General features: G+C 40.9%; 1 protein-coding gene and 1 non-coding gene across 3 annotated transcripts in view; both read right to left on the minus strand.

Moving 5' to 3' along the window:
* The window catches only part of LOC103180917 (protein bicaudal C homolog 1), a 99,051-nt gene extending 74,789 nt beyond the window's left edge, over positions 1-24,262 (minus strand). The window contains exon 1 of one of the 2 annotated variants that reach the window (XM_042336738.1): positions 24,001-24,262. In XM_042336738.1, the coding sequence (XP_042192672.1) occupies positions 24,001-24,220 (220 nt within the window). In that variant the 5' untranslated portion in view covers positions 24,221-24,262. The remainder of the gene's footprint in view (positions 1-24,000) is intronic. The other variant, XM_042336739.1, reaches the window with a different exon arrangement.
* On the minus strand, positions 4,093-4,164 carry trnat-cgu. Its single transcript has one exon. It is a non-coding gene; the product is annotated as a tRNA-Thr (tRNA).
* Positions 24,263-27,479: the final 3,217 nt, after the last annotated feature.

A 27,479-nucleotide genomic window follows, 5' to 3' on the forward strand; every position in this document is an offset into this window, starting at 1 on the left:
GGAAAAATTTCCCTGCATAAAGTGTTGAGAAGGATTTCGAAAATTACTTTAAAAAAAAGCATGATCAGGTCAAATGAGATGAGATAAATAAAATACAGATGTGCAAAGGTCACTAGAAATACAGTAAATCATTCCTTGTGGATTTTGTATCATTCATGGAACAGTTTTTAACATTTCTCTCAGGCACCACAGAATAAGCAGTGGAAATTGGTGGAAAAATAGGAGTATGATAAATCTTTTGCTTTAGTGATCATACACAAATATTTCCTTTCTGATAATACTTATCAGCATAGTCACTCCAGAAAATATCTAGGAAAATTTGCTATTGTATGCCTGTTCCACTGAGCTACATTGACCAAGAAGCCGCAAGGTTTAAGCACTGGACTGTAAAGATCCAGCCAAACCAACATTCAGGGAGTTATAGGTGAACATTAGTCAAAGGACCAACCAGCAAGAAAATAATCTTACAGTTCCAGAACATATAAACTGATGGATTAAATAATTTACACACTTCATAACACTTACCAACATTGATTAAACAAACTAACTTATGTTTAACTGAGAAAATAAAAATGAGTCAAATAGTATCAATTGCAGATGTTGGCTGTTAAGCCAGATCACACTTGGATAATAATAATAATTCTTGCATTTGATAGTGCCTTATCCTGTCTTCGAGATGTCTCAAAGCACTTCACAGAATATATTGTAAATTCAATTGACTGTATATTTTGTGGGCGAAACGTGGCAGCCAATTGTTCACGGTAGCGTCCCACAAGCAGGCATGGATTGAGTGACCAAATTATTTTTATTTATTTTGAAGGAATTATTACACCCGCAAAAAGTAACCCACCAATCGACTAACAACTAGGTTCCTACTTACTGCTAGGTAAACAAAGGAGTATGGCGTAAGGAAACTTGCCCAACGTTTCACCCTGCAGGGAATCGAACCCAAGTTCTCTCGCTTGCGAGGCGAGTGCTCTAACCACTGAACTACAGGACTGCACATTTTCATTCAAGACAAGAAACAAAAAAATTAATAATCCACCAATTTAGGGGACTTATTTAGGTTTAGTGAAGATCTTTTGGAAAATAAATTCTGATTTTAAAATGGATCTGGGAAGACCTAATTTAATGCAGAGAAATGCCTCCTGTCGTATCCCCCTCCAGTTACATTTCCCAAAAGATGGATCCAGCTGCCAGGGATTTGCAGCTGTTTGCATTCATCACCAGACTGCTCCACTTCTACTGGCTGCAAAGTCCAGGAGCTTAAAGGAAGTTTGAAGGCACATTCCAATAGACCCAAGAAAGTGAACCTCTTCCCCCAATTATTAGCAGCGTTCACACTGTTCCAAATGGCTCTACTCTCCTCCCTAAAATGATGGTCTCTCCATTCATTTTAATAGCTCTGAACACCTATCACACCAATGTTTGAAACAAACAGTTTCTCCCATTAGTTTTTTCAAGACATCATCTTCCCTGGAGAAGATATTCACAGTCCACAGTGTGTGGCCAGATCGGAGTCGGAAATCAAATGTGAAACAAAAACTCCAGTGGGTGTATTTGCAATGAACAGTCTGCATATATTGCCAATTTCCATTCAGTGGAAAAAATAATGCAGGAAGTTAGGAAGCAACTGCCAAAATTATCATGAAATATGTACCCCAGAATCAAATTATTCACTCAAACTCTCTTCCGTGATGAGATTGTTGTGGTGAAGCATTGGAAGTTACAATAAAGTTTCACATTCAATCTCATTTGGAGCATCTCAGTTGGTAGATGGGATATAAATGGTGAAATAACAACATGTTGCGAAATGTTTCTTGTTTAGAAACATAAGATCATGCAGTCAACATTATCTTATCGTATGAAGTACTTGACTTGGGTTAACCTGGCTCAGTTGGTAGCTCTCTCGACTTTAAGTCAGAAGATTGAGGGTTTAAGTTGCGACTTGGAATTAAATGGTCTAAGCTGACATTCCATGCAGTGCTAGGGGTGTGTTGTATTGTTGGAGGGCCATACTTCGGTTGAGACTTGAAACTGAGAATCCATCTGCTCAGGACATGAAAGATCCGTTGGTACTATTCAAAATCAAATCTTCCAGGGTCCTGGCCAACAATCCCCCAAATACAATTAGTAATTTCATTTCATGGTTGTTTGTGGGATAACTGTGTACCACTTGGCTGTTGATTTGCCCACAAATACACCATCGTTCCACTATACAGTATATTCTGTGAAGTGCTTTGAGATGTTCTCTCAATGTGAAAGGCACTATGCCAAATGGATTATTATTACTTATCAAAATCGAAATAATGGATGTAACATAAAACTTATATACAGTACTTTCTCTTTGTGGTTCTCCATAGAACTTCTTTTTAGTGCATCTATGTAAAAAGAAAAGCATTTAATGTTATCCAGAGCATTGTTGATTTGAGACATTGCTATAACTAATCTACATGAGCAATACTCATGTGAAGGAGTAGTCATAATCCTTCACATGAGACATTAAACTGAGATCCGGTCTGCCTGTTCAGGCAGACATAAAATATCCCAAGGCACTATTCGAAAAGAGAAGGGAGTTTCCCCCTGTGTCCTGGCCAACAATAAATAAAACTAGCCATTTACTTCATAGCTAGTTGTGGGTCATTGCTATGTATTAATAAGTTGATGTGTTCACCTATACACAGTCACGACACTTCATAGTAAATTCTATGAGGTATCCATTTATATCAAAGGCAAGGATTTCATCATCTAAGCATGGCAACGCGATTCTGCTGACCAAAAAAAACCAAATTCAATTTAAGAAACACTTCACTTATTCAAAATATTGTCCTTTTTAAAATTAAACAGTAACCTCAAGCAAAAATCTCACATTTTATAATGTAGAGCTACTGCAATTCAAAATAAAAATCAAACATTGCAGGGCATCCAGCTGCAACAAAAAAACATCCAGAATGTATGGTGGAAGATTCCATGGGATCAAAGACACACTCTTGGACCGATTATTTTCCATGTACAAGTCAATCGCAGGCAAGCAATGAAAGGGAAGAGGGCAGCAGATGTGCGGCCTTCTCCACTGACAGTGAAGGAAAAGGAAATGGAAAGACCCAAGGCAAAGCACACATATCTCATCTCCAGCATGTGTAATGTGGTTCCTGAGAGCAGACCCAAGGTAGGGAGATTATTCAAGAAAATACAAATAGAATTGGTGATCTGCATGAACATTTTTGTAAAAAAAAGTCAACTGTATAATTATCTATTTTGTAATTCACAAGAGGAATTAAAAATATAAACTGACCCAAGCTCCGGCACAAACACCTAGATGGTATCAGGTAATAAGATATTCATGTTCTACTACCAATACTAATCTTTCAAACAAGATTAACATGTTACAGATAGGGTTACATTTTGCCTCTATTGGGACTATAGTGAATTTAATGGCTTCTGTCTGCTACTTGCCATTTGTTCTACTGCATCGAAAAAAACTGGAATGCATAAAGACTATTCTCCTGAAAAGTTCTTTGCTAAATTTCTGAAATGAAAAAATTTATAGCACTTATCAATATGCCAATCAAGATGTAATCACAAAGTTAACCTCTGTACTACAGCCCCACAAATCCACAGCTCTGGCTATCGCATTCAACACCAGTATCAATCAATGAATTTCCTGTTACAAAGCCCTTCAGTTTGCTTCGACACCACCACAGTAAACTACAGTGCCTTATTTTGCAGCCAAAGATAAATTGTTTCAGAATTTACTGATCCATTAAATTAAAACATAACTAGAGGTAGCTGCAGGACATAATGAAGACAAAGTGGATTATATTTAATGGGCACTTGCTTCATGAAGAGGTATTTACATAATTCTTGTATTTGATATAGAGCTTTGATATAGTCTTCTAGACGTCTCAAAGCGCTTCACAGAATATACTGTAAAGTGAATTGACTGTATATTTGTGAGCGAAATGCGGCAGCCAATTGCACACAGCAGTCTCCCACAAACAGTCGTGGATTGAAGTGACCAATTTATTATTATTTGTTTTTTCTTGAGGGATTATTTTCAGGCGTGTGGAGTAAGGAAACTTGCCCAAGGTTTTGCCCTGCCGGGAATTGAACCCAGGTCTCCCGCTTACGAGGCAAGTGCTCTAACCACTGAGCTACAGGACTCCACGATATGATATATACGTGGTCATTCCAGCAACCAAGCATTTCCTCAGTATTCATATTAAGCCAAATTCCTCTTTCTCTCTCTCCCCTCTCCCAATCAATATCGACTTTCACTGCTCGGTTTAAAATTTTAGTCGAGGAACCGTCGAAAATTGAGGTAAGCCTGTACTCCCAAAGGACAGAAATTGTTCCAAAATACATAATTGTTGATACATTTTGACACACAAATGCAAAAGTTCCCTTTCTATTTACAAAATAAATCTCTGCGTTGCTCCTTAAGCAGTATAATGTTGCAAACTGAACCCTACATTAGACCTACGTCATGTGGAGACCTCTGACCTTTTTCGCTGAGCTCTACTGGGAGGCAGCCTGCTCAGATAGACTTACGAGACTCCAGAGATTGTTTTGTTGATGGTTGCTTGGTTACAATGAAGTAAGTGTGCAGATGTGCAATCGTTTTTCTGTGTCCAAAGGCCCATTGTATAGTTTACATCTAGCCTGGTTCCTGTATAAAACACTTTACAGTAAATCCCGTGATGCGCTTTGAGTCATCCTTCAGTTTTAAAAGGCACTATATCAAATACAAGCATTATTTTAAAAAAATTACTGCAGGGATAGAAAGGTCCTGTAAAATCCAGAAAGTATGTTCTCATTCTGTATTTGGCAGGTTATTTGACAGTGAAAAACATCACCCATGAATTCCTGTCTGGACTCAACATCCCCACACATGAATGTTTCACCAGGGTTCATTTGAATTGATCTGAAATGGGAACCTTGATTTGATTTTACCTTAATTCCATCCCAAAGGCACTAAACCTGATCATAACACTCCAATGACTGGACTGCTAAGAGCAACAAATTCAGAACAGATCACAAATTAACTTTCTGGTTTGTATAGTGCAGGCTGTTTAACAGCATTAAGAAGCTTAAGGGGTATCCAGTGGAGCCCTGAATAAACTATTAAAAGACATTTCTGCGGGAGAGACTGAAACAATTCCCACCACCTCTGGTTATAATGCAGAAAATGTTGCATTTTATAGCTCAGCCACAGCTCACGACACCTCTACTCATTTAAAAGAATGTGCAGCAAAAGGTGTTAGAAGTCACAGCTAAGTGACAAAATGCTGTGTTCATTCCAAAGAATTGCCCTTGACCACAAAAGACCAAATGCTTTGTGAAACATTATACATAAAAATAGCCCATTTCCTATTCATTTCCATCTAGCTGCTTGTACGTGAAATGCAATTCTTCGACAGAATTGGTCACATGACAGGATGGGAGCACTGAAATTCCTCCAAGACACAAGTTTGATATTGCTTCTTAATTCCCACTGTGCCTGCTTTGCCGTTTCTTTGAGGTCAAATTAGTCTCAAGATTATTTCTGTGAATCAATAATTTAGTAAACACTTCATATTTCCCCATCCCCAGAGCAGGAGAATATAAATGATTCATTTTAGAACATAACTGAGCAGCTTTCAACTAGAATGTCTGCAACATTTAACAGAGGCTGCCAACCATGGTTAATCTGCACACATTCCTAAATCTTTTCCTGTCTAACTGAGGTGTGAATCGCTGCACATTACCATATTCAAAACTCAGGTTGTTAAGAGCCTTGAGCACCGAGGGAATCGCAATTTACACACAACTGTTTCAAAGGATTTTCTCTTTTGTTCTCTCATTACCAAGGAATATTTCCAGATTTGATAGCCAACTGTTACGTAGAGAGAATCAGTTTTCAGGGGTTGGAAAAATCAGGACATCTCTTTTCCCGGATAATAATGCCTATTCAGATGTTTATGTTCATCAAAATGTGTTTTAGTTTATCAAGACGTTACAAATATAAGGATCCTGAAGGATCCTGCTGGTAACTGTTTATAATTTAAGATCTGGGGGAGGGGAGGGGGCGACAGAAGGGGAGGGGGATGAATGTGAAAAATGGTCTGCAAATTAAACTGAAATATCACTTTAGAAAACAGCTTGGTGGAAGCTCTGAAACATTTGCTCCTTTTGGCTGATTGGATTGTCAGGAGTTTATTTTCTTCCAGTTTTGGGTCCCTGAAGATTACACTTTCCTAGTGAATGGACTCATGCATGTCAGTCTGGCTCAGGTTGTAGCAGTCTAGGCTCTGAGTTAGAAGGTTGTGCGTTCAAACCCCATGTTGGGACTTTGAGCTTATAGTCTAGGCTGAAACTCGAATGTAGTCCTGGAGAAGTGAAAGGCTAACTAAAGTCCCATCTGCTTGTTCAAGTGAGTGTTAAGGCTCTCATGGCGCTATTCAAAAAGAGAACAGTTTCTCACGGCATCCTGGCGATATATTAAAAAAATTGGTCATCCATTTCATGGCTATTTGTGGGGAATTGCTGTGAGCAGACAGGCTGCCTTGTTTACTGACACATGCAAAGTCACTATAATTGAATCTAAACTCTTTAAGTGCTTTAGACATTTCGACGTAAAGGTACATTTACCCAAACTAGCATGCTTGCCAAATCCTTTGCCAGAAAAACATCTAACATTTTTCACGACAGAGGATAGGCCTCCTGCTACAAGCTGTAGCTCACTTCCATCTCCTTGCTTTTGGTCGGCTGGGTGTTTGACACACGGGGAAATCCATCATCATGCTACGAGTATCCAAATCAGACAGAGAGTTCCACATTCCTGTGTCTGGAATGGAATGCACATTCTCTCCCTGGAGGGATGCATCCCGCTTATCAAATTCTGGAGTGTATTAGGCACAAGACTGCAAGGCAGAAGAGCCAAGGCTTGAGGATGCCAGAAGATGTGTTAGGGTACTGCTGGCGTTTAACCAGCTAAAACCAAATTGCCTGCCATTAAAAGCACTGTCTGTCAAGCTTCCCACCACTCGTCCAGCTTGGACCACCCAAGGCAACTAAGCCCCGTTAGGATTTGGGTTCTCCTTTATTAACTAATTTTAATTAAATTTAGAACTAAAAAATATGCAACAGGCAATATAAATTAATCAAAAGACATAGTGGTTAGAGAGAAGTTAATAGGTTCTTAACGTGATCTAACAATCACTTCTTCTGGCGCACGGTTTTCATATTCCATGTCACCATGGAGTTTATTTGGTAAAAATTCTGCATGTAAAACCCAAATTCTTGTGGTTGAGACATTATTTAATTCTGTTACAACAGCTGGCATACATTGAAAATTCTGGTACCGAGCTAGCCAAACACCATGCGAGTTGTGAACAGTCTGTTTTCAATTTAATCCTGTAAATGTATTTTTTCCTGCTTTATAAACCATTCTTCTCCCTTTGTTCAATCCAAAATGCTGCTCATCTGTGATAGGGCAACTGACTGATGTGATGGACTTCTGACTCAAAAATATGATGCATCAGATCAGATTAGTTGCTGATAAGAAACTTGGGAAACCAAGTCAACGGGCTTTGCTTCTTCCTCCAATTTTTGCTATTTTTATAAACAAAAAGTTGAAAATGCATAGTATGACTTTCAAAGAAATTCAGTAAATCACTCAATTCTGCTGAACCGAGCCAGCTGAAAAGACAAAGAAAACCACAGAACGAAAACAGCCTTTTAGAGGAAATGATGAAGAAATGCACAAAATACATGAGCCAAAGTAAGCCAGATTCACAAAGCAGACTAAACATTCCTCTGATACTCTGTGTGTTGATGTTGCCCTGTGTAAATTTCCATTGATTTTTTTGTCCAATTCCTGAACACTTTAGCAAAAGCTGATCAGGTTAATAAAGATCTTCAGTAATTGTCTTGAATTTAAAACATTTATCAGTTTCACAGGAGTGAAATAACACTTTTGCTGATTGATATCTTGTCAATTTCAAACTAAACTGTGTAAAACAGGGATGTAAAAGAATATATCTAGAAGTCTACTGCGTTAGTTACTGATTTAGAATCAGTTAATCAAGGCAACTAAGACTTGAAAAGTCTATATTCATGTCACGAAGAATATTTTTAAAAAACAAAGCTTGTTCAAAAGTCTAATTTTTAATACTGGCTGAAAGGCATAGTCACTGGATAGCGCCAATTTTAAAAAGCCACAATGTACTGCCTCAAAGTGAAACAAAACACTTTGGGATGAATGTCATGTTTCTTCAGGGTCAAATGCACTAATGACTCACATGAACACAAGATTTGCCGTTTTCTTCAGAACATCCCACACCATAGCAGCAAAGCTTTCAGCTAATCTTAACACACCATTATTGTAACAACCCAGGAAGGAGCAAAAAACACATCAACCTATTCATCAAGACCCACCTATTTGACCACACTTTTGGTCATCTTTCCCCTCAGTTCCCACCACTAGCTTGGGTGCCAAGCCAGAATTGTTAAATGCCATGGGATGTCCGCCTGATGTGAAAGAGGCTATATAAATGTAAATTTATATTGTATGCTAAAATTCAATGCCTGTTAAATTGCAAATATTTGTATCCAAGGAGAGAGAGTCAGTGACTCCAATGGCTAAGGAAAGTTGGATGTGAGTAACTGTAAAGGTTGGGATTTGAACCCAAGCCTAAGAAAGTGTAAACTCCAATACTAAATCCTGTAAAGTGCTTTGAGACGTTTCAAGAAACTATGAAATGCAAAGTTTACTTCTTTATGATTATTAGAAAGCTGATTGCATGGTGAAATTCTAAATATTTACGTTAAAAATGGGATTTAACAGATTTATTATTCTTGTGAGTTTTGTTGTTGGTACTTTATATTGAAGTTTAGCGGAGCAGCAATTTTGCTTCATATCCTACCATAAACTGTATACCAATACTACTCAGAGTGTAATCGTTCATTCCCATCAATTTACTGGTATTACAATGTAGATATATGCTCCTTAGGCCCTGTACTGGAGTACCAGCCTAGTCAATGGGCTCAAAGTCCCAATGTGGGCTTGAACCTACAACCTACTGACTCAAGAGGCAAGACTGTTACCAAGCAAAGAGGGTAACTCAATTAACTGGTTTCACTCGGCGCGCTCTCTCTCTCCTCAACTCTCCCAATAACTTAATGGGTAGGATTTTGATCCAGTGCAAACTAAGCTATAAAGACCACAAAATGTTCAGGCCTATCCTGATCTCAGGCTGAACAGCAATTAAGGTGCTACTATTGGCATCAAGTCAATATTCACAATAGAATCAGACAAATGTTTGCATACAGAATTCCAGCTCTGTTACACTTTGTCCAGAGCACCAGGCTGCCACACAATGTTTACTGTACCCTAAAGACCAGAAAGCACACATTAATTTGAGTTTCAACAATGTGATGAATGTTACAATCACAAGTTATTAGGAAAACGGGTGACAGTAGAAAAAGAAAAATGCAAGAAATATTATTTTTAAATTGCAAGCAGTAAAAAATGTGACAGAATTGTGTGGTACAAAATTTCTATAACAAAAGGTGCACAAGAAACATTCAGATTCTGCTCTGAAAAGAAAGAGAATATGACAACTTTTACCTGCTTGTCCAAAACCAAAGCAACAAACATAAAACTAAAATGTAATTTTTTTTGAAACAATGCTGTGATATTGCAAAACATTCTCTCTACTCACTACAAAGTAAGGCAGAGGTGTTCTTTGGGCATGAAGAGTCAGTGTAAATGAAGACCAAGGCTCTCCTAGTTGGCTTGTGCCAGCGTCTCCGCACCTCAGGCACTGGCAGCATCAACATCCAAGGATGCATACTCCACCTCACCAAGCCAGTCAGAAACCTTGGCGTCTTTTCTCCCCGACATCTGTGCCATGACCTGCTTTACCTTCCCCCACGTCCAACATTGCCGACTCCGCCACTGCCTCACCCCTCAGGCTGCCGAAACCCTCATACATGCCTTCATTACATCCAGGCTCAATTATGCCAACGCCCTGCTGGTCGGCCTTTCCAACTCTTCCCTCCACAAGTTACAGTCCTCTCCTGTACCCGATTCCGTGACCCCTTCACATCCACCCTCGGCTGGTTCCACTGGTTCCCCATCCCTCAGAGATTGAGATCAAAATTCTCATCTTCACCTTCAAATCCCTGCATGGCCTTGCCCCCTCCTACCTCTCCAACTTGCTAAGCCCTTAACAACCTCCCTGCTCCGGCCTCCTCCATGTCCCCTGCCTGGTCCGCCCCACCATCGGCAGTCGAGCCTTCACCCTCTCTGTCCCCACCCTCTAGAACTCCATCGCACATTCCCTTCGTCTCGCTCACTCCCTTGCCTCCTTCAAGGCATGCCTCAAGACCCTCCTGTTCAACCGTGCTTTTGGCCACCTTCCTACCCTCTCTGCCCTCCACCCTCCCTGATCCCAAACCCCTTCGCTCGGATCCTAATCTGACTGTTCAGCGCCTTGGGTCATCCTACCATCATGAAACGTAATTTACAAATGTAATTTTGTGTTGTATTTGCGTATTGTTTGACCCTCATCTGTCCTTTCTCCCCCATATCCGTGCAATGACCTTTTTTTAATTTTTAATACATAATTTTCTGTAATTATGGGTTCTGAAATTTAACACGCTGCCCTCTTGTCAGGACATGAAAAGCTTGACAATTGTAAAATTATTTGGAGAGGTTGAGTAATTTTATTATAAATTATTTGGCAATAATTTTGCAAAAAACAAAAGTGAATTGGTCACTTCAATCCACGACTGTTTGTGGAACATTGCTGTGCACAATTGGCTGCCGTGTTTCGCCCATAAATATACAGTCAATTCACTTTACAGTATATTCTGTGAAGCGCTTTGAGATGTCTAGAAGACGTGAAAAGCGCTATATCAAATGCAAGGATTATTATTATTATTTCTGGAGAGACACTTGCAACCGTTTACTTTTAAAAAGTACACAGCATTACTTTACCATGCTACTTTATCACTTGTTTTTCTGTGTGCATGTGTGCGTTTAAAGACAGAGAACAATTAATTCTAGGGGTAGCTGTACAAGGTAGTGCTGAGAAATGTTTTGTAAGTAGTCATCTGCAAAAGAATCAATTTTCAGGCTTTCATAAAATATTTGTAATTTGTACAGACAAATATAAACAAATCATGTTAAGTAGCAACATTCCTTCAATAGCTTCAACTTTTCTCAGTGATTATACAGAGAAAATTGATAACAACAACAACTACTTGGATTTATATAGCACCCTCCACACTGGACGTGTCTCAGAGCACTTCACAATAACGGAAGTTTTTTTCTCCAAGTTTTTTNGTAGCCTAAATTATGATAAATAAAAAATTGATTCACTGCAGCTGGCTGTTATTTTCAAAATGTTATTCAATTTTTGGTCCATTTCCAAAGTGGAAATTCCTTCACTTACCCCCCATCAGGTTCCGAAACCAAAATGGAGGAGACACCTCCAACATAGAAATGCAGAGAATTTGATTTGACTCAGAATACTGGAACCAGCACCTCTGCCTTAGAGATCGTCCCACATGTTTCCTCACCATTATCATTATTCATGTTGCTCCTGAAGCCACAACATCGTTGTTTGGCACTGCTTCAGTCAAAGTTAGTGTTAAAGTCACTTGGGCACATAAACAAAACAGATGAAAGTGACAGATTACTGAAATTACAGCGGTTCCAATCAAGAAGCACTTTCACAAAGCAGGAGCTTGGAGGAAAAAAGCAAGGAGAAGAAAACAAAACTAGTAATTTAACTCTTGAACTACAAGTATTGAATATTGATATATAGGTGCAATTAAAGTCTGTCATCACGATTCTTGGAATGGATTGATCTGGATCCTCAGTCAAGAAAAATACTTCCCACCTGGATGTGCAAGATGCAGGAATGAGGAGGGGTAAAAGAGAGAAAGATGAGCCAATGTAGTCTGGTTTCCCACACCTCCCAGGAACTAGCTACAAAGTGAGAGGACTGTACAGCCACACCTCCTGGCAAACAGCAGCAGATGGGCAGAGCATTTGAAAGAAAGTGCATTACAAATTAAAATAAAGACATCTGTAAAACTCCACCACCCTTTTATTAATTTCTTCTAGAACACACATTCAATAAGAAAACATAACTCACTAAATTTCACTCCAAGCACAATTCCCTTTATTGTGGGGATGCCAAGTTCCACACTGTTTTAACTTAACAAGGGTCCCAATTCTAACCTTTTATTGAACAATTTTGCCCTGTTGTTACCAATACAATGAGTTTGATTTTTGCTATTTTCTCAAAAGTAACTCCAAATGTCACCACACTGTATTAAAGAAGACCCAACAGAGATGAGGAGCTTCTGAAAAGTGTAAGAACATTTTTATATTGCACCACTTGACACTTTGATCTGAGTGGAAAAATCCATTGTAGTTCAAATGCATTTGCTATCACATACTCTTGGAAGATCTGTCGATAGCATTAATATACTAAGTGTCAGCCTGCCACAGTAGTAGCACTTCTGAGTCAGTAGGTTGTAGGTTCAAGCCCCACATCAGGACTTGACTGTATTTTGTGGGCAGAACAAAGCTGCAAGTTGCGCACAGCAATGTCCCACAAACAGCCATGAAATGAATAACCAATTTTATTTTGGGGATTGTTGTCCAGGACACTGGGAGAAACTCCCTTCTCCTTTCGAATAGCGCCAGGGGATCTTTCATGTCTACTTGAACAGGCAGATGGAACTTCGGTTTAACGTGTCATCCGAAACACGGCACTTCCAGCATTTCAACACACCCCCAGCACTGCATTGGAGCATCAGCTTAGTCTATTTGATTCCAAGACCCAACATAGGGCTTGAACCCACAAACTTTAGATTCAGAGGAGAGAGTGCTAACGCTGAGCCAGGTTGATACCCTCAAGAAAGGTGCTTCGGAACAATTGCTAAGTCATACGTCCAGGTTATCTTGCCCTCTTATTTTTCATTAGATGGGGAGGCAACTGACATGCTGGTGCCATGCCAGGAATTAATTTGAACCAGAATTATTCATTACTGAAACATGGAAACGGAAAAGTGATTCAACACATCCAGGGGCTGTGGTTGCAAATTAGCATGCAATATTTTTAATTCATTGGATCCCAGTACTTTTATCTTTCAACAGATTTGTAAGGATAGGGATAATAATAAAATCCTTGAATTTGATATAGGGCCTTATCACATCTTCGAGACGTCACAAAGCGCTTCACAGAATATACTGTAAAGTGAATGGACTGTATATTTGGTGGGTGAAACTCAGCAGAAAGTCATTGCTATGCCTAAGATGGTAGTTCATTAAAATCACAACCTGATCTTGTGAAGATGGTTTTCAACCACTCAAATGGTGTGTATTTGCTAAAATTGTGATTTTTTTTCTACTTAGCACATACCACACAGGAATAATTCAAACCAAATGAAAATGAATTGTAATTTAATCAATAACATCATTAAACTGAGTAAAACTACATTGCATTGGACTGAGGTAATGTTTTCATAAACACACTCAAAATTTCTGGGCAACGATTATGGAACTGAATTCCCCATTGGAGCCATGGTCTCTTCATGGCCAAGTAATCATACGTCACAATGGCAATGCTGCCTCAAGGACCAGTTTGCTTTGAGAAGGGAAAATACAGTAACAGGCATCAGGCCAGGTCTCGATTGTTAAGTGCCTCTCCCTATGTTTAAGTCAATATAATACCCAGGTTTGTCTCATCTTAGGAAACTTAATGTATTGTCAGTATTTCCCATCCATATCTCCTCCCAACATAATTGCACTGTAACACAATTTATTCTAGGACAACATGTTTACTGCTTTGATGTGATAAAAGGGCCACCGACTGGGCGACCAGTATATCTGAGAATGTCAATTCTAGGTACCTGGGATGATACTTTCAACCTGCTTCATTGGTTGGCTGTTGGGGCTTAAGGAATTAAATAATTTCCTCAAGCAAGTTTACATTAAACCTTTGGCCGTGCAAGTATTGATATGAGGAGAAGACTCACATCGGATTTTTTTTTCTTTCAAAATTCATTAGTTTTTTGGAAACACAATACAATATAGTCCATTTGAAGCATTTCATTAACTCAACCATACATTTCTGATGGGAAAATTTGAGACTACATGCTCATTCTAAATACAAGAGGAATAAGTAATTCTATTCCAAACACCCACATTTTACATAAGTAAGATGGCAATTAATGTTGATCAAGCATTGGACAAAGTTTAATGGAGATCTTAACACCAACATTTCATTACAAACATCTGTTCAAAATCTCGAATTGTCCTCCACCTTATAATCTTGAGTGGAGGAAACTGCTGAATTCTCCTCTGTAGCAACCCAGAGATCTTAAGAATATTTACCTTATTTCAAGACAGTGAAGCAAAATGAATTCATATGGAGGCATTACATAACTGCCAATGAGGAGCATGAGAACATCTGGACACTTCTCTTTGTCCAATGATTCAGTCCCAGTGTACAAAAATTATTAAGTACACATATCATGTCCATTTGCCTGCAGGGTTGAGGGCAATTCTGCAGCTGAAAGTCTCCTGGAATAAGCCAGACAGACTAAGTCAACCAACAACAACACCAGGCAGCGTCTTCAGTTCAGCCCCAAGGGACATTCGCTTATCTTCCTCCTTCCCCTTAAAAGAATGAAAGGCTGAGTGAATTCACCAATATTTAACCCCAGATCCCTCTATTTCCAGCTGAACTACATATCCATGGAAGCCAAAACTTAAGACATTGTACCCCTTCCATTAAAATTAAGGTCTGTAACTTTCTTCCAAAGATATCACCTGGCAAGTCTTGGGTTCTGTGCAAAAGGATGATAGAAGCAGCAAAAGAACTAGCCTGGCAATGTAATTAATGCCTTTCACGCGGGAAGCTCTCTTGCTTCAGATACTGCAACTGCAGAAGAACAAAAAATATTTTCTATAAAACTGAGTAAATGAAGGAAATTTCTCCAGCGTGACAGTGGCACGTATGTGCTTGAATTGATTCAAGTGCCTTGGCTAGAACTATGGCAAGGTACCAAACACACTGCATGCGCTGCAAACAAATCTAACTGGCATCATTCTCAGAAAAAAAATGTTTTAGTTTACTTGTTAACATGCAAGGCCATCAATCAATGGTTGACAAAGACAAAATATCATGGCAACAATTGAGAAAAGAACTGCAGTCAGGGATTCTGCAGGTTACTGATGGTGATAATGTTTTTAATGTGTTGAAGTGCAGCCGTGTAAAGAACAGGCATTGCCTGATGGAGCAGGCTGGAGTCAGTGTGCTCTCTGCAGATGAAGCTCGGTAATGCCATCCTTTTGTCCATCAGTTACCCAAACTGACCAACAACTTAGCTTTATTTCAGAAAGGTGATCTTGCTCGTCATTTCAAAGAGAAAAGTGTTGTAAGCTGGATACACTGTGGCTTTCTAAACTCTATAATACTCTACAACAAGCTTAGGCAACCCCTGATAATCCAATTAATCGGCACAAAACAGTTGGAATCAATTAGCAGCACCAAATTATTTTGCTAACTTTCTCCCTTCCTCTCCTGAAGGAATAGACTCTTACTGGAGCACAGGGAGCCAGCAGTCTTCGAGCACCTCCCCAATTGTCCATTGTTCATGTGGGCGCCTACATTGCGGTGTTGGAAAGCTACAGCAACATGGATGGATGGCTTCACCCGATCCCATTTCTGTTTTCACTAATATCCATCTGTACACATTTTCCAGCAGGGGATCACCAGAGAGCCATAAAGAGCTGGATCCTTGGCTCACTTCTCCTTCCCTAACCCAAGGGCACTGAGGCCACTTCACACTCGTACTTCTTCCCTGATTAATATTATTTAGGTACTGAATTCAGACATGGAATCAAAGCAAGAGAATCAAACTTGAAATCCTGAGGTCTAGAAGGGTCAATGCTACACAAAGCTGTGTATCACCCACTAGCCCATTTGGGTTAGTCCAACATCTTTTTAATTGATATTTGCAGTACCCTTTCATTCTGTGTTGACTTTTCTATGATTTCAGCAAAAGGCAATTTATGAAGTGCAAGCCTGTTATTACTAGCTACACCAACAATCTACATACAAATGCCTCATCTTTTTCTTCTTACAATGACTCTAATCAACAGATTCCTTCTTTTCCTATGCGATTCCTCCTTTTCCTATTCGATTCCTATAGCTTTGTTTATGCCAAATGTTTGTAAATGATCTATTGTTGCTTATTGTGAAAGGTATCCTATTGAAATTTGTAACTTGGTAATATAGTATCCTGTATTTTTTTGTGCATTCATTAAATTTCAAAAATGAAATGTTTTGTAAACTATCTCTCAATCCATTCAAAGGAATCTAAAATAAACATAACCAACAATAAAAAATAAATGTTTTACTGAGTTGAACTGATAACATAATAAGTGATAATATGAATAAAATATAAATAAAATGTCTTGGAAAAATGTAGTGCGGAACAACGTCTTTTAGAAATAGGCACATTCAACTGTGTAAACGGAAGATGTTATTAACAACACAGCTGCTTCTACTGAAATCAAAAGGACAATTTGAACTTTATTTTTTAAACCCTTTCCTGATCTGTATTTTCTTCCTCACATTTAAAATGTAATGCTTTCAGAATGCAGGAGCTTCAGTTGTTTAAAATCCCAAAACAATTTGCATCAAGTAAATTCTGTTCTAAAATACAGAATCATGCCCAAATCAGTGCAAACCACTACAGAACAGAGTGAAAACAAAGCATAGATACATCACAGAGGACTGCAGCTATAGGCACTATAAAGGAAACAGACCGTTCTAGCAATGTATTATCCTTGGAAACAGTCCAGAAATACTGCTCGAGTCCCACAACAGTCAAGTATTGCAGTCAAAGTTGCTTGCTTTTTGGAAGTCTTTTCATATATGAAACGTTATGCGAGAACGGAACCATCACTACGGGTTCATCATTTTTCTGAAGACAACCATAAATGGGGGACTTCTTCACCCACTTCCAGGTTACGGGATCAACTTGAAGATTCTTGATATTTTTTAAAACCCAAATCTATTTTTGCATCTGAAGGCGGTTAAACTAATTTCGCTACTAAATAGAAGGAGGATTCTGCAACAGTACAGCATTTGTGGAACGTTTGTACATAGTAAAATTTAAAAGTGTGCTAAATGCCTGGATCAATATTTTGAATGATTAATTAGCTGCAGATTTTAGACAGGCTTTCTAACATATGCAGCATGTGCTATCAATCATTAATTTCCCCCCAGCAGAGAAAAACTATTTCAAGCAAATTCCTGACAATCATGTCCAGTGAGTCATAGCAAAGGCAAACTCTCCCCCTTTCTTTGCAATGTCCAAATGACCAGGTCAATTTTTAATCTCAGTTTCCCCACTCAGGTAAAGCCTTTTCATATCTGCCGTTACTAAATGCTTTATGAAAGTTTTATGTAAGTTTAAAACAAAGTAGATATCTTTGAAGTTACATTCATCAGAATACCGATTGTGGAAGCTGTCACCGCAGCTTTGCTCAACAAGCATAGAACAGAGAGTAGAAGATGTGATGCATTTTGTAGGAAACAAGATATAGTTAACAATCATTTTCATTTAATAGCAATCATTGCAGATCATTCTCCAGTTAGCTGTGTCTTAGCTACCTTTTCATTTTTTGTTCAATTTGGTATATTAAATAGACTGCTATTTCTACTGGACAAGCAATTAAGAATGCATGGTGCTTTTAGTTCCACTTACACATGGGATATAAACACTCTATAGTTTGCTCTAGGTGTAGATGTAGGTTTGTCCCTGGCACTGTAAAGCACTCCTAGATGTTATTCCAGGTGAAGGGCCCAATATAAATGCGAGATGTTGTTCTTGTGGGTCTCATTTGTACTAGAGTCCCAGCAGATCAGCACTATCAATAGAGCTAGGAGTATGCACATGCACAGGTAGACCAACCTGAGAAACAAATTGTATTCCACAGCACAAACAATTAACATCAGTTGAGTAGCACATACATTGCCAAGAGGCAGCAAGTCCACAGAAACCTATAGCATTACTAATCGACTCCGAGCCGGTGGGGGGGGTGTGTGTGTGACTGTAAGCATGGTCGAAAAGGAAGGTTTTAAGGTGGGATTGAGAGAGAGCATTCCAAAGTTTCAGGGTGTAGTGGCTGAAAGCGAGACCTCAAATGGTGGAGCTGAGTGTGTGAGGTACAAGCAGGAGGCCAGTGCCAGTCGAGCGGAGGCGCCGGGTGGTGGATTGGGGAGTGAGGAGGTCGGAGAGGTAGGAAGGTGTCAGGGAGTGAAGCGATCAGCTGTTCAGGTCTATGTCTCATCGTTTAAGTCAACTGCAACTGAGGTAGGAACTCACAACGTAGCTTATTCAGTACAAACTGATCATTTTTGTAAAGTTATCAAGTGAAAATAGGATCTTTTTAATGGAAATAACTGTTGGAAATACGTGCCATGAACAGCAACTTCTGTTTTTAATTCACAAAGAATTTAGAATATAAAGCAATAAATGTATGACTCAGCTGATGATTCAGTGTATGTCTGTCAGTAAACAATGGTATGGGGACAAATTGGCAGAGCTCATATTGGATGTCATACTTGCTGGAATCTAATAGGGATGAGAAGATTAATACATTATTTCCTAAGACTACACACTCTTGAATTTCAATGATTGATTGTATCACATTTTCAAAAGTGGTCATATATTGTATTCAGCCGGGCACCATCAGCCTTACCAGAAATATTTTATTTTGGCCAGCTGGGTGTCTGTGGAACATACGAAAATACATCAGCATGCTTAAGGGTATCAAAACCAGACAAAGTTCCATGTATCCCACCTACACATGGAAATTCCCGTGTCTGGGATGGAATGCACATCTCTCCCCAAAAGAACGCATCCTGTTTCCCTCATTCCAGATTGCAATATGCAATAGAATTTTTTTTTGGTCAGCCGGGTGTCTGACACATGCAGAAACCCATCACCATGCTTATGAGTATCCAAACCAAACTGAGAATTCCATGCATCCCACTTACACATGGAAATTCCAGGGATGAATTGTTGGAATGGAATGCACAATCTCTATCTGGAGGGACAAATCCTGCTTACCAAATTCTGGAAAGTATTAGGTACATGTTGGCAAGAGCCAAGGTTTGGGGACCCCAGAATGGGTATTGGGGTACTGCTGGAATCTAACCAGCTGAAACCACATAGCTTGCCATGATAGCACTGTCTAGCAAGCTTTCCTGCTGTTTGTCCAGCTAGAACCACCCTACCCATTTGGCTTGCAGGGTTAATGGGAGCTAAGTGGGAGGATTCCCTGACCCCAATGACTGGTCTGGCCTTTCAAGTCCTGCCAATGTGCTGTCATCAGCAGTGCCCTGGAGTACTGCGGACCCGCCTGGCTCAGAAACTGGACTACAAAGACCCCACAGAGGGCTAGCTCGATTCTGACATTCTGTTGCCAAACACATCAAGTTGGAGCCAGTTCAGCTCCAAGGAGACCCCCCCCCACTTACCTCTACCCACCTCCGCCCACCCCCCAGAGGATAGTCACTGGATGGTCGTTTAATATCCGTCAAGCACAGGTTTGAACCCTCACTTGGTGGATGGTACCAGAAGCAAGCTTCCTGGTGGGCAACACATCTCAGCATGAAATGCATGAGAGCATTACCACCATCTTCCTGTCCACAGCTTGGGCACACGCCCTTCTCACTGAGCAATGTTTCCACCAGTTTGCGGTGCAGAGTTTAAGCAACAGCTGCTTAACTCTCTGCAAGCCAATCAAGGTGGATTCCAGGCACTGAATGTCCAAACGTGTGTTCACGAATTCGAACTCCAGGTAACGCCTTCCAACAGCTGCTGTGCCAAGCCTTAGGGTTTCTATGCAAGAGAAACTAAATATGCTGTATATGCCGCTGTGCTGTTCGCTACTGTGTCCTGTGGTTCATTTAGTGCTTGCCATGGCTGTTTGGGGGTCATTGCTGGATGGCTTAAGGTCTTAAGCGCTCCAAGACGCTGCCCCGCTTGAAGGGCGCTATATAAATAACAAGCGACTTTGCTTCAAAGTAACTGTGTGCAAAATTCTTTCTGAAGTTTTGCTATATGAAATACAAATATCTATAATTATATGAAGTCTTAGATTACCCATCATCATACATGCACTTAGTTGACTGGTACATTCAACTTATCCCTCTGGAGATCAAAAGATGTCATCTGACAGCAGGGCACCAACCTTTGGGTTCACATTTCTTTTGAGTTTTTCCAGTTATGTGCAGGTACCCTTTGCGCAGAACTCACATGTGATGAATGGGTGATACCATTATGTAATATACATGAGATCATGCAATCTTGTATATAATGCAACTACTATCTTCTATTTAACTTCACTTAATTTTATTACTACTGTACCTGGATAAAGCTATCTGAGACACTAGATGAAAACGATTTCCCTTTTATGATTATCTGCCTCAAGATCCTCCTCTTCAACCATCCCATCGGAGTCAGGGAGTCATTGCTGTCTGGTGAGGACATTAGTGATGGGCTAAGTTTTGTACAGGTAAGGATGTGGGCAGCAGAGTTTTGAATGTGCTGGAACTTGTCGATGATGAAACAGGGGACACTGACAAGGAGGGCATATGAAAAGTCAAGTCAAAGGCGTGGCTGAGAGTTTCCGCAGCACTGGGCATGAGATAGAGCCGGAGGCAGGGGGTGTGACAAAGAAGCTGAAAAGTGGTCTTGATCAGGTACCAGATATGAGGGAGGAAAGAGGGCTGAGAATCAAGTTGATTCTCAAGGTTGTGCCCTGGTTCAGCGAGTTGGAGAAAGAGGCAGAGAAGACAGGAAGGCTAAGGAAGTAAGAGTCAGATGCAAAGCAGTATTGATGGAAGCTGAGGAGGATAGTTTCTGTCCTCCCATACTTAGCTGAAGAAATTTGAGATTCATCCATGACTTGATGTCTGATAGTCAGGTAGGTAGGTGGTCATGGATGCTAGATGACTAAATATATCCACCCGCTTAAAAAAAAGCCACACAACTCATTTTAAAACTCCATTTAAATGCCCAAAATATTTGCTGATCACTAAAATTGTACAACTTAATAAAATTCAAAATCAGTTTTAGCTTTACAATTTCAGTAAAACTTGCCCAAGTCTGATCTGTATAAATAGTCGTACATTTGCCCAAGTCCTGTTTAAGAGATTATATTCTATGCAAGTTTGACATAACTCATACTTTGCATAAGTCGTATTAAAAATATGGTCCCAACTGATCCGACTTACGTGAGATTTACTGCAATCTAAGCAACAAAGTGCACAACGTACAGGGTAGAAACATGTGCTGCTCAGGAGGCTACAAGACATTAAAGGGTTCCTTTGGCAATAAGCACCTTCTTCTAAATCCTGTGTTTATATTCAGTATCCAGGAGCTGTTTGATGCTACGTCATCTCATGAATGTGGGAGTATATTGCTATTACATTTCATTAAATTGATTAACAAATCACCTTGCACAGTTTACACAGTGTGAGCACTTGAGGCAACTCATAACATAGATGAACAATTTTTGAAGTGCCTCAAATAAAGAAAAGCAGAGTAGGCAGTTACAGTTATAATATTAATCATTGCATTTGACATAGCGCCTTATCATGTCGTTGAGACATCTCAAAGCGCTTCACAGAATAAAATGTGAAGTGTATTGACTGTGTATTTTGTGGGTGAAACGCGGCAGCCAATTGCGCACAGCAATGTCCCACACAGTCACAGATTGTGTGACCCAAACTATTATTATTATTTTTATTTTTTGTTTTGAAGGGATTATTACCCCCGGAAAAATAATCTGCCAATTGACTAACAACTGTTCATTAAAACAATTGGGGCAGCTGAGATGACTTCAATTACAAAGGTGATGTGTCATTCATGTACTTATCTCGCTACACTGTAACTGTAAATTTTCAATATGCATGAATATCCACTGTTCATTCTAATCACTGTTTTTAAATAACATTCCTTGCATTTGATACACCACCTCTCGCATCAGGAGGACGTTTCAAAGCCCTTCACAGAATTTTACTGTAAAGCATAGTGACTGTATTTTGGAGGCGAATGCGGCATTCAATTTGCATATAGCAATAACCTACAAACAGCGATGAAGTGAACGGCCAATTTTATCAGCGGGATTGTTAACGGGACACAGGAGAAACCCTTTTCAATTTGTACCGTAGGATCTTTAATGTCCGTCTGAACAAGCGGACGGGACCTCAGTTTGTTGTCACATCCGAAGGACGGCGCCTCTGACAATGCAGTGCTCTTCCCAGTACAGTACTGCACTTAAGTGTCAGCCTAGGCTGTGAGTTTAAACTTACTGTCCCGCGTGAATGGCTCCATATAAATGCAAGTTGTTTTTGTTGTACAGTCCTGACTGGGTGGGGGGGGAGGGTTGAACCCACAACCTTCTGCCCAGAGGCAAGAGTATTACCAACTAAGCCAGGCTCACACCTCACCTATTTCTAAAAAATAAGTATTTTCAAGTTTCGCTGTTAGAGCAGGCAAGTACATTCACTGTAATTGCACCGTGATTAGAAGCCACATAGCCCACCAAAACTTTTTAAAAAGTTTAAGAAAACCTCTGATCGACTCACACCCACTTAACTGGGATTCATTCCTTTGACATGCGAAACTTGGCATCAACGATGCAATCCTAGAATTGACCAAGTTTACAGTAAATACCACATCTGGTCTGGAAGCATTTTTGTTGTAGATTTGCAGAAGAAGAAAAAAAAAACAAATGCCACGTCTTTCTAAAATACGTTATTCATTAAAAACCTGGAATAGTTGCACAGCAAATTTCTATCTGCTGAAGTCGAGCAGCAACTTAATTATTAACACCAGGTTTTCTCCACTCTCACATTTTAAAGCCTTCGATTCACCCACATCGCACACACTGGGAACTTAGTTCACGATTTGTTAAACGTTATGTCAAACATCAAGCAAACTCGAGCCTTGGGGGCCACACGAGAATAACATAAAACGTGTCTTATCTCTCTATCCATCTCAAAAACCCATCTCAGCTGCCACTCAGGAGTCTTGTAGCCTAATGTAGAACTGCTCATCTTACTTTACTGTTGGGGTTTTTTCGTGTGTAAAAAAAGAAGGGAATACTCCTGATGACGATTTAATCCACAATGACTCACTGATGTAACTGTACATCTCCCGCTATGTGAATCACTGTTTTTATCCTCATGTAAGTGTCACTCTCTCTCTCTCTCTCTCCTCTCTGGGGTCGCAGTTATCTCCCTCTTAAAGTTGACTTGCATTGATTTCTTCCAATCTCCTTGTCTTCTCCCTAATTTACAGTGAAGTTCTCACCCCCCCCACCCCCACCCCCCACCCCACACCCCCGACCCCCCCCCCCACCCCAACCCCCCCCCCCCACCCCAACCCCCCCCCCCCCCACCACACACACACACAGACATTGCAAAGTTTGGGAAGTTTTTCTGACAGTAATCTTCTCCCCACAGCTCACGGCCTCAAGAGCTTCCCAGGCATTGTAAAGTTTGCCTGGAAAGTTTTTGCTCTCTCTCTCACTCTGTCCCTCTCCCTCTCTGTCCCCCTCTCTCCCTCTCCCTCTCTCACTCTGTCCCTCTCTCTCTCCCTCTCCCCCTCTCACTCTGTCCCCCTCACTCTCTCTCCCTCTCCCCCTCTCACTCTGTCCCTCTCTCTCTTCCCCCCCCCCTCTCCCACTCTGTCCCTCTCTCCTTCTCCCTCTCTGTCCCTCTCTCTCTCCCCCTCTCCCACTCTGTCCCTCTCTCCTTCTCCCTCTCTGTCCCTCTCACTCTCCCTCTCCCACTCTCTCCCTCTCCCACTCTGTGTGTCCCCCCCTCTCTCCCTCTGTCCATCTCTCCCCCTCTCCGCCCCCCTCTCTCTCTCTGTGCTCACAGTCACTACACCGCTCCCTCTCACCTTGCAGCATCGCCTCCAGCTTCTTGCGATCCACCCGGAATCTGTCCTCGATCCAGTCGGGGTCACCGCAGTGCGGGAGACCCTGACCATCGTCCTCGGAGGCTGCGAGCGGAGAGTCGGTGCTCCTCTCGCTGTTGGAGCCCGGGTCCGCACCGCAGGGCTCTGGGAGCGGCTGCTCAGCCATCAGGTATCCGCTCAGAGAGTCGGACTGAGCCGCCATCGTGGTCGCCGAGCTCTCGGTCACAGTGTGGGGGTGGGAGTGGGGGTGGGAGTGGGGTGGGAGTGTGGGGGGGGGGTGGTCAAACTTTTCTTTTAACAGGAGCTGCTCAGCTCGTCACCCTGACCCGGGCTGGTGGGGGTGGGGGTGGGGGTGGGTGTAGGGGGTGTGTGGGGGGGAACTCAGCTCATCCACAGCCAAGTCCACATCCAACACCAATTCTTCCTCTTTCTCTCTCTTCTCTCTCCCACTCCCACTCTCACTCTCTTCTCCCTCCCACTCTCACTCTCTTCTCCCTCCCACTCTCACTCTCTTCTCCCTCCCACTCTCTCCCCCCCCCCTCTTTCCCACTCTCTCCCTCTCTCTCTTTCTCCCTCTCTTCTCCCTCCCTCCCACTCTCTCTCTCTCTCTTCTCCCTCCTTCCCTCTCTCCTTCCTCCCAACCCACTCTCTCTCTCTCTTCTCCCTCCTTCCCTCTCTCCTCCCTCCCAACCCACTCTCTCTCTCTTCTCCCTCCCTCCCTCCCAACCCACTCTCTCTCTCTTCTCCCTCCCTCCCTCCCAACCCACTCTCTCTCTCTTCTCCCTCCCTCCCTCCCAACCCACTCTCTCTCTCTCCTCCCTCTCAGCAGTGCAATCTGCTCACAAAATCCATCCGCACAAAATCCACCGAAGTAGTTCCACTGCAACTCAATCTGCGCTCTCTCTGCACTGTTACTGTGTGGGTTATTATTTGGAGCTGACTTTAGAGACTGACATATCGGGGTGTCAGCACTCTGAACATATGGCAATCACCCCCTTTGAGAATAGAAGTTAGATTTGCTATGAAAACTGAAATTCTATATTTTCTGTAAACATGGCAAGGTTTTAGATTTACTGGATACAGGACTCTGAATCAAAACATACTGGAAGCTTCTGCACAATGTATTCAGCTTGCTTGCTTTTTTTTTAACAGACTTGGGTGGAATATATTATGTATGGAGCAGAGGGATGTTTATGCTGGAGAATGAAACTCATTTCTGCACTAACCTAACATCCATAAGTACTCTCAGGTCAATCTATATGGGTTTGAGATGCAGAGTGCGTCTTCCTTTAACTCCAGTCTTCCCATTTATATTGCAGGACACCTGAGAAACAGTTGAAATGGAACCAATTACGACACAGCCAAAAGCTACAAGTGCTGGGATCCTGATTACTTTGCAAAGCAGAATTCTTTGAACTCACACTCTAGACTGACACTCCTGGGTTACTGGTGATACTGAGGGAGTGCTGCATTGTTGGAAGTGCGGTCCTTGGGATGAGAATGTAAACCAAGGTCTCAATATCTGCCTGCCAGGTAGATGTTAAAGATCCATTGGCGCTACTCGGAAAGAGAAGGGAGTTTCTCCTAGTATCCTGCCAACCATCCCCTTGATAAAATTAGTCACTCAACAACAACAACAACTTGGATTTACATAGCGCCCTCCATGCCGGACGGCGTCTCAGAGCGCTTCACAGTAATGGATCCCGGGGCTGAGCCAGGGGGAGGGGGAAGAAGGTGACCAAAGGCGCGGTCGAAAAGAAAGGTCTTCCGCAGAGACCTGAAAGTGTGAAGGGAGGGAGCGAGACGAAGGCAGTGAGGAAGGGAATCCCAGAGCCTCGGGGCATAGTGGCTGAAGGCGGGGCCACCGAAGGTGGAGCGGAGGACTTGTGGGACAGGAGGAGGCCAGACCCGGAGGAACGAAGGCACTCAGATCATTGTGATTTGTGGAACACTGCTGTGCACAAATTGGCTTCCACCTTTGTCTGCAAATATACAGTCACTACGCTTCACTGTAATCAATAACTTTACACACAAACACCTGGATTCCGATGTCTAAAATGAAAATTAGATATTGTCATCTGAGCAAAACATTTTAATCACTAGGGGGAAAAAATTCAAAGTTACCAAACTGGAAATAATTTCAAGCTGTCATTTGAGAGAAATCTTTGTAAATTCATCTTTACCATCTGGACAATCAAATTATTTTCTTTTGGCTGTTCCATTTTCTCCATATGCCGCTATTTAAAGAACAATCCTGTGCACGTCCAAAATCTTGCCACATTAATGTTTCCCAGTTACTTTCAGAATGGTTTACATTGAAGGTAAGATCAATGAATAGCTGCTTCAAGTGAGATATTGATCCATGAGTATAATTCCAAATGTACTATTCTTATTCAATCCTTTTATATAAAAAATCTGACCCAGGCATAATCCCAATCCACATAGATTTTTTTTTGCAAATTAGTCACACATTTATTAGAATTCAAAGGTGGCTTTGTTCTCTACCTTCAAGCAAAGAACTTTCATTTCTGGTGGGAGGATATAAGAACATCTTAAAAGAAACAAAAAGAACTAAAGGCAGATTTGCATTCCTGAAGCTTCCAAGGTAAATTGAATGATTATTTTTAAACTGCATGTTAGCCTGACCAATTTCCTATGGAAAAGTAAAAATTGAAACATAGCATGTGAGTCGATGGTGTGTGGTTTGTCTAAAAAAACAGATGATCACATTTTCAGATATTCTTTGTGCAAAATAACTATTTTCCATACATAATACAAATTCAATAAAACATTTTAATTATACCTGGAACTTTTCAAGTATTTCTGACAGTGTTCATGGTCATGTCTTGGACTGAGGTAACTCACCCTAAGATGGCCCTGACACCTTAACCTTAATCGTTTTCTTTCAAATATTGACTTGCTATGCATTTCCAGCATTTCTCGTTTGATTCAGATTTTCAGCTTTTGCAGTTTTCATTTTATTCCTGTAAATATTTTGTTCTCTGAAATACTGATGTCACTGGATATCAAGGGTAAGGCATGGATGGTAATTAGTAATTTATTAAGGAAGAAAGCAGAGGTTAGTCAATAGGAAAGAAAGGTTGACACGAGAGAGGTATTTAGTGGGATGCCTCATGTGATCATGCTGTGTTCCTCTTGTTCCTTGAATAAGTCAATATTGTGGATTCACAGACTTAGTGCAAACTAGTTGCTTTTGCATTTAACACCATGCTTGGAGAACTGTGGAATCAAAGCAGGCAGCCAAGGACTAAGAATAGGGTTTGCACCCAAGTTGATCACTATTGAAATGAAGTTCTGGCACAGATGAATGCAAGGTACTATACACCGGAAGTAGAATGGGCTTGATAGGATTAAGTCTGCATTGAATCAATATGAAAATGCAGCTAGGAAGATTGATGAAGTGAGAGTCCCAAAGGTGGAAAAGTACTGACAAAAATTGA

Source organism: Callorhinchus milii, unplaced genomic scaffold, assembly GCF_018977255.1.
Source record: "Callorhinchus milii isolate IMCB2004 unplaced genomic scaffold, IMCB_Cmil_1.0 Scaffold7, whole genome shotgun sequence".
NCBI lineage: Eukaryota > Metazoa > Chordata > Chondrichthyes > Chimaeriformes > Callorhinchidae > Callorhinchus > Callorhinchus milii.